Source organism: Onychostruthus taczanowskii, unplaced genomic scaffold (genome assembly GCF_017590055.1).
Source record: "Onychostruthus taczanowskii isolate IOZ18803 unplaced genomic scaffold, ASM1759005v1 scaffold644, whole genome shotgun sequence".
In the NCBI taxonomy this organism is placed as follows: domain Eukaryota; kingdom Metazoa; phylum Chordata; class Aves; order Passeriformes; family Passeridae; genus Onychostruthus; species Onychostruthus taczanowskii.
Window position 1 is genome coordinate 2,195 of NW_024504167.1, and position 8,519 is coordinate 10,713.

General features: G+C 52.3%; 1 protein-coding gene across 1 annotated transcript; it reads left to right on the forward strand.

The window, feature by feature from the left end:
* The first annotated feature begins 1,806 nt into the window (after positions 1–1,806).
* LOC121344539 (olfactory receptor 14C36-like) lies at positions 1,807–2,739 on the forward strand. Its single transcript, XM_041420612.1, has one exon. The coding sequence runs from the start codon at positions 1,807–1,809 to the stop codon at positions 2,737–2,739; it is 933 nt and encodes a 310-aa protein (XP_041276546.1).
* Positions 2,740–8,519: the final 5,780 nt, after the last annotated feature.

The window sequence follows — 8,519 nt, forward strand, 5'->3', positions numbered from 1 at the left end:
TACTGAACCCACCACAATAATTAATCCATTCGCCAAGAAATCTCAAAAAGGTGAATCAAAACCACTACAGAAACATTCCTGCACGAGACCAGAGGGAAATCAAGGCAGAGCCATGGTTTGTCAGGACTTGATCCTAATGAGCCCCGTGGTGCATTTGGAGCTGAGCCCTGGAACCTCAGGGCCTGAGAGGAGATTGCACAAACCTTTCCAGGAGTCCAAGTCAGAAGAAAACCCCAAAGTGTCTTGGGGCATGAATGAGTCCTAGTGAGGTCCATCCCCAACACAGGCTCCTCATGGACTCCTTGGAGGAGAGAATTGCAGGCCAGGATAGTACAAAAGCCTCTCAGAGACTCAGTGTGGAAAGGAGAATCCAAAGTACATTAACAAACCTTGAGTATCTCAAAGTATTAATGAGCTCCACTGAGTGTCAGTACAAAGCTCTCAAGGGACTCGTTAAAGCAGATAATTGGGGCCATGATTGCACAAACCTCTCACAGAGTCTGTATCAAAAGGGAAACACCAAGTACCTGAAAATTAACTCTATTAAACTACTATTATATAACTTCTTTAACTATAATCCTTAATTAACTCCAGTACATTTCCTAACCTTTCTCCTAGAATTTAGAAAAATTAACTACCTGTATAAATACATTCCTGATACTGTATAGTCTTATTATCAGGAAGAGGCCCTAGAAGAAGGACATTTTGGGGTTTGACCAGAATGTGAGCAGTCATAAGAAAAAGTGAAGGCAAAGAAGCCGTTGGACCAACTCCTATGACTTGAGCAACTGTGTGTAACTGGGAAAACAAAATCTCCTATTGGTTGTTGAAATTAAATATCCTAATGAATCCACCTTAATAAATTGTTGAAATCAGTTGTGCCCAATTCCTACCTGGACACCTGGGATATTTCAATAAATGTCTGTTTATTACGTTACTGTTCTAACACCTTTGCAAGAGTTTTTTTCTCTTTTGATTAGAGACAACAGGGGAATGAGAGAAGCAGAGCAGGAATTGTAATCCCAGAATTCACACAGGCAGGTTTCTGTAGGGCCAGGGCCAGGGCGCACAGGCTGGGATGGGCTCTGTGAGCGCTGGCAGGGACAAGGCTCCTCTCAGCAGGGAATGGCCTGGCCCAGGGAGATCCTCAGGCAAGGAGAGGGGGCTGAACAGAGCAGTGCTGGGGCAGGAGGGCACTGTTGGTGTGTGGGAGGTGCCGGGCACAGCTGGGCACGGGAACACTGTCCTGAGTGCCCGGCTGTCTCTGCCCTGCCCTCTCAGGCACAGCACCACAACATCTTCTCTTGTTTCTGCCCTGCCCTGATATTGTCACTGTTAGCTGCTGCTCTCAGGGAGGCTCTGGCATTTGCAGCAGCTGAGTCAGGCACTGCCCTTGGTATTCCTGCCAGGCAGGGCTGTCCATGACAATGGGGTGTCCAAGCTTCCCTGGGACTTGTGGGGCTGTGGGCAAAGCAGTCCATGGGAAAGGGGAATGAGCTGAGCCCCCTCCCTGAGATCCCATCATGGGCACAGCCGGGGATCTCCTTGCTGTGCCCTTCCAGCAGGGCCGGGATGGCTCCTGGAGAGCCCCCCCTTCACAGGCCTGGCTGCTCCTGGCACACACAGCCAGAACAACTGGAGCTCAGGTAGGGAGCTGGGGGAAGGTTTTCCCAGAGCAGGAAAAAGGCTGCGTGAGTCCCAGCAGGACAGTCTGCAGGAAATGGCCCAGGTTTGGCTCACAGCAGCCTCTCCTGCCTTGTCACTGTCCTTTCTCCATGAGCAGGTCCCCATGTGCAGCCCCAGCAAATGTCCAACAGCAGCTCCATCAGCCACTTCCTCCTGCTGGCATTGGCAGACACGCGGCAGCTGCAGCTCCTGCACTTCTGCCTCTTGCTGGGCATCTCCCTGGCTGCCCTCCTGGGCAACGGCCTCATCATCAGCGCCGTAGCCTGCGGCCAGCACCTGCACACGCCCATGTTCTTCTTCCTGCTCAGCCTGGCCCTCAGCCACCTGGGCTCCATCTGCACCACTGTCCCCAAAGCCATGCACAATTCCCTCTGGGACACCAGAGACATCTCCTACACAGGATGTGCTGCACAGATGTTTTTCTTTGTGTTCTTCATCTCAACAGAGTTTTATCTCCAGACCATCATGTGCTACGACTGCTACATGTCCATCTGCAAAGTCCTGCACTACGGGACCCTCCTGGGCAGCAGAGCTTGTGCCCACATGGCAGCAGCTGCCTGGGCCAGTGCCTTTCTCTATTCACTGCTGCACACAGCCAATACATTTTCCCTGCCCCTGTGCCATGGCAATGCCCTGGGCCAGTTCTTCTGTGAAATCCCACACATTCTCAAGCTCTCCTGTTCACACTCAAACCTCAGGGATCTGGGTCTTCTTGTCATAAGTTTTTTTTTAGGTTTTGGCTGTTTTGTGTTCATTATTTTCTCCTATGTGCAGATCTTCAGGGCTGTGCTGAGGATCCCCTCTGAGCAGCGACAGCACAAAGCCTTTTCCACCTGCCTCCCTCACCTGGCTGTGGTCTCTGTGTTTGTCAGCACTGGCACATTTGCCTACTTGAAGCCTCCCTCCATCTCCTCCCCATCCCTGGATCTGGCCCTGTCAGTTCTGTACTCAGTGGTGCCTCCAGCCCTGAACCCCATCATCTACAGCCTGAGGAACCAGGAGCTCAAGGCTGCAGTGTGGAGACTGATGACTGGATGCTTTCAGGAACAATAAACTCCTTGATAATTTCTGCAAATCACTTGTAATAAAAGTAATTTTTGATACGTCTCATTGGTTTGGTTGTGGGATTTTCTTCCTTTTAGTTTTTTTTCATATTGTCCACAAAGGAAAGCCATTCTTTTTGCCATTTCCAATTTTGCTTCTCTCCACCTTCCTTGTGGCTGCACACTGTGTCGATGAGGAGCTGCACTCTCAGTGGCTTTAAACATACTAAAGGATCTTCCAGCAAAGTTTTCAGCAGAGATGCCTTTTAGTTGCCTCCTCTGGAGATGCAGCAGCAATGTCTGTGTGCAGAGCTGGGGGCAGATCAGTGCTGGCCCAGCAGCTGTGGTCCTGCTGGCCACACCATTCGTGATCCAGGCCAGGAGCCATTGGCCTTCTTGGCCACCTGGGCACACTGCTGCCTCATGTCCAGCCTGCTGTCCATCAGTCCCTGCAGGTCCCTTTCTGCCTGGCTGCTCTCCAGACACTCTGTCCCCAGCCTGTGGTGCTGCAGGGGTTGTTGTGGCCAAAGTGCAGGACCTGGCACGTGGACTTGTTAAACCTCACCTTGTTGGATTTGTTCCCTGGATCCAGCCTGTTCTGGGCCCTGTGCAGAGCCCTCCTACCCTCCAGCAGATCCACACTCACACCCAGCTTGGTGTCACAATGGTTCCATGAGGCCCGAAAGTGTCACATTGGTCTCCATGATTCCATGAGGCCTCCCTGCATCACAATGTCCCTTTGGTTCCATGGGACCCCTTGGTGTCACAAAGTCCCTTGGATACTTGGCCCTGTAGTTTCACAATGGCACTGTGGTCCCCCAAGGTCCTGTAGTGTCCCAATGGATCCTTGGTCCCATGAGGTCTGGCAGTGCAGCAATGCTCTCCTTGGTTCCACAGTGTCACAATGGCCTCTTGGTTCCAAGGGCCACCACGGGGTCAAACATGTTTCCTGCATTCCACGAGTCCCTGAGGAGCAGCACTGGCCCCTTGGTTCCATGGGGCCCTGCAGTGTCACAATGGCCCCATCATGACACGAGGTCCTGCTCTGTCACAATGCTCTGCATGGTTCCACAAGGCCCTGCAGGGTCACAGTGGCCTCTTGGCTCCATGAGGCCTCAGAGTGCCACAAGGTATTCCTTGGTGCTGCAGTGTCACAATGGAGCCCTGGTGACACAAGATCCTGCAGTGTCACCAGGGACCCTTGGTTCAACAAGGCTTTGCAGTGTCACAGTGGCCTCTGTGGTTCCAGCAGGACCCAGGCTGGCACAATGGACTCCTTGCTTTCATTCAGCCCCACAGTGTCACAGTGGCCCCTTGGCTCTGTGGTGCCATGTCGTACACAGTGTCACCATGGTCCTCTTAGTGCCACCAGGCCCTGCAGTGTCACAATGGCTCCTTGCTTCCCCAGAGCCCTGCAGTGTCACAATCATCAGAGAATCAACCAGGCTGGAAAAGACCTTGGAGAGCATCAAGTCCAGCCTGGGACCCAACAACACCTTGTCACCCAGACCATGGCACTGAGTGCCACATCCAGTCTTTGCTTAAACACTTCTAGGGACGGTGACTCACCCACCTCCCTTGGCAGCCCATTCCAATGCCCAATCACAATTTGTGTGAAGAACATTTCCTAGTGTCCAGCCTAAATGTCCCCTGGTGCAGCTGAAGGCTGTGTCCTCATGTCCTGTCACTGTTCTCTAGAAAAAGAGTCTGGCCCTGACCTGGCTGCACCCAAGTGCTGGGGCTGCACCTCCAGCTCCAGAGGAGATGTGACAGATGGGAGCAGAGACAAATAATTACTGCTGGATTCTTTCTTGTGTTTGCTTATACAAGTGACTTGAATCCATATGTGGAGGATGTGTTTTGTGTCAGATAGCACTGGTAAAGTGATAAGAATAATAATTTTGTTGCTGAAAATCATATTTCATGCATTATACACAATGAGGAAGCAATGATACATGTGATCAGAAGAGCATCTGAGTTTTTCAGAGGAAGAGAGAGTCATTGATGTTCCAATAGTCAAACCTGCTCAAATACTCTCCTCAGGGTTTTCTTGAGATGAGAGGTGACCACCAGAGGCCAAGGTCAGCCAGAGCAATCTGTCCTGGCAGCTTTTGTCTGGGACAACCCTTGCATGTAGGGAATTTTTCAGGGAGAGTATCAATTCCGGCCATGGACACCTGGAAAGACTGACAGTTCTTTTCCATAGGAAGGAAAGTACGGAGCCCCAGTTCTCCAGGTGTGGATGAGAGGCAGCTCTTGACATTCCAAGATCAGCTGGACCTGTCAGGTGGCCCCTGGGAGGCCAATCCAGCCAGACTTATTCCATGTTCCCTTGGTTCCATGGTGCTCTGCAGTGTCCCAATGTTCTCCTTGCTTCTGAACTGTCACAATGGCCCCGTGCTTCCATGAGGCCCTGCAGGGTCACAGTGGCCCTTTGGTTCTGTGGGACCCCTCAGTGTCACAATGGTCTCCATGATTCCATGGGGCCTTGCAGTGCCACAATGCTCTCCATGGATCCATGGTGCCCTGCAGGATCACAACGGCCCTTTGGCTCCATGAGGCCCTGAAATGCAACAATGGCCTCTTGGTTCCACAAAGCCCTGCTGCTTCACACTGGCCCCTTGGGACCCTGCGGCCCAACAGAGCCACAAAGATGTCCTTGTTTCCATGGAGTCCCCACAGTGTCACAATGGTGCCCACAGAAAGGAAACCACGGAACCCCAGTGTTTGAACTCGAGGTGCTGCCCATGCAATGCTGAGCACAGAGGAAGAATCACTGCCCTGCTCCTTCTGGCCTTGAAGTTCTTGAGGGCCCCAAGGCCGGGGCTCTTTTGCTGCCCTGGGCACATGGGATGGCAGCAGGGGCTGCAGAGCTCTCAGCATCTCAGCCAGAGGGGAGCAGGGCAGCCAGGGAGCCTCCTTTGGCCTTGGCCCAGCACGTTCCCCCATGGCTGGGGCTGAGTCCTGTGGGAGCTGCAGCTGCTGCTGTGCCCTTGCCAGGGGCTGAGGCCGTGGGGCCAGTGGCCAGAGCAGCTTGGCCTGAGCAGAGCTGTGGGGCCAGAGCCGGCTGGGCTGGGCTGGAGAGAGGCCCTTGGTGCTGCCCAGAGCTCAGGGCAGCTGGCAGAGCTTGCAGGGAGCTGGGCTGGGCTCAGAGAGCCTGCCACAGAAACCATCCGTGTCCATCTCAGCCTGGCTGAGCGGGCAGGGCCAAGAAGAGCACCCCAGGGTCCAAAAGTTCTCTGTGTGGGAGCTGAGCTTGTGACCCCCTGAGCCCTCCCAAGTGCTGGGGCTGCACCTCCAGCTCCAGAGGAGATGTGACAGATGGGAGCAGAGACAAATAATTACTGCTGGATTCTTTCTTGTGTTTGCTTATACAAGTGACTTGAATCCATATGTGGAGGATGTGTTTTGTGTCAGATAGTACTGGTAAAGTGATAAGAATAATAATTTTGTTGCTGAAAATCATATTTCGTGCATTATACACAATGAGGAAGCAATGATACATGTGATCAGAAGATCATCTGAGTTTTTCAGAGGAAGAGAGAGTCATTGATGTTCCAATAGTCAAACCTGCTCAAATACTCTCCTCAGGGTTTTCTTGAGATGAGAGGTGACCACCAAAGGCCAAGGTCAGCCAGAGCAATCTGTCCTGGCAGCTTTTGTCTGGCAGAACCCTTGCATATAGGGAATTTTTCAGGGAGACTATCAATTCTGGCCATGGACACCTGGAAAGACTGATGGTTCTTTTCCATAGGAAGGAAAGCACAGAGCCCCAGTTCTCCAGGTGTGGATGAGAGGCAGCTCTTGACATTCCAAGATCAGCTGGACCTGTCAGGTGGCCCCTGGGAGGCCAATCCAGCCAGACCTATTCCATGTTCCCTTGGTTCCATGGTGCTCTGCAGTGTCCCAATGTTCTCCTTGCTTCTGTCACAATGGTCCCGTGCTTCCATGAGGCCCTGCAGGGTCACAGTGGCCCTTTGGTTCTGTGGAGCCCCTCAGTGTCACAATGGTCTCCATGATTCCATGGGGCCTTGCAGTGCCACAATGCTCTCCATGGATCCATGGTGCCCTGCAGGATCACAACGGCCCTTTGGCTCCATGAGGCCCTGAAATGCAACAATGGCCTCTTGGTTCCACAAAGCCCTGCTGCTTCACACTGGCCCCTTGGGACCCTGCGGCCCAACAGAGCCACAAAGATGTCCTTGTTTCCATGGAGTCCCCACAGTGTCACAATGGTGCCCACAGAAAGGAAACCACGGAACCCCAGTGTTTCAGGGGCTGATGAACTGCAGTCACCAGAGGCCAAGGCCAGACAGTCCTGTCTGTCCTGGCAGGTTTGTCTGGGAGCAACGCTTGGATATTTGAAATTTTGATTGTTTAATCCCAATTTCAGCCCTTTTTGCCTGGAGGAGGTGGTCTGGTCTTTTCCATAGGAAGTTAAGCACAGAGCCCCTGTGTTTTGAAGGCAGGTGAGAGCTGACCCTAAGGAGTCCAAAGCCAGCCAAACCCATCTGTAATGGCAGCTTTTGTGAGGAGAAGTCTTTGGATATAGAACTTCAGGAGGTGGAATCCCAATTTCAGCCATGTGCACCTGGAGAAGGACGATGGGCCTTTTCCAGAGGAAGCAAAGGGCAGAGCCCAAGTGTTTCAGAGCAGAACAGAGGCGACTATTAGAGGCCAAGGCCAGCCAGAGCAGTCTGTCCTGGCAGCTTTTTTCTGGGAGAAACCCTTGCATATAGGGAATTTTGGAGAAGTACTGATTTTGGCCATGGGTGCCTGGGCAGGACAGATGGTTCTTTTCCACAGAAAGGAAAGCCCAGAGCCGCAGTGTTTCAGGGGCACATGAGAACAGACCCTCAATATGCCAAGGTCACTTGAGCCAGTAGGCCCAGCCAACCAGATGTGTTACTTGTTCCCTTGGATCTTGAGGCCCAGCAGTGTCACACTGGTCCCTTGTTTCTATGGGGCCCTGCAGTGTCACAATGACCCCTTGCTTCTATGAGGCCTTGCAGTGTCAGAATGGTTTCCTTGGTTTCACAGAGCTGCACAATGACACAATGGCCTCCTTGGTACCATGAGGCCACAGAGTGTCACAATGGCCCCTTTGGTTCTTCTGGGGTCCTCAGGATCCCAATGGCCCCTTGGCTGCAGGAGGCCCAGCTGTGTCACACTGGACCCTTGCTTCCATTGGGCCCTGTAGCATCACAATTGTCCCCCCTGGCTTCCATGAGGCCTTGCAGTGACACAGGGATCTCCTTGGTACTGCAGTATCACAAATGACCCTTGGTTCAATGAGGCCCTGCAGTGGCACAATGCTCTTCAGTATTCCATGAGGCTCTGCAATGTCACAAGGAACCTTTGGTTCCATGAGTCTCGCATTGTTCCATGAATCCTTAGTTCCGTGGGGCCCTGTAGTGTCACAATGCTGTCCTTAGTTCCACGGTGCCACACAGTGCTGCAATTGCCCTTACAACCAAGAAGAGCTCAAAGAGACATTCCTCATTAGGAGCAGCTCTTCTCCCAGCCCAGCAGGGCTGAGGGCACTGCCTGCAGGTACCTGGGAGGAATGAAGAAGACAGAAGCTCAAAGCAGCTGCAAGGACAATCCTGAGCATATTCATGGAGAAATCTTCCGAGCTTTTAATCCAGTCAGTCTCGGGATGCAGGGATCTCCTGAAGCTGACCAAAAATATCAGAATAAGACTCATGAACACTAATTTGGTGTTTAAGAGAACACCATTTATTCAGGCATGAGGTCCAGCAGGAGATAACTCCTAACCTTAAAGGGACA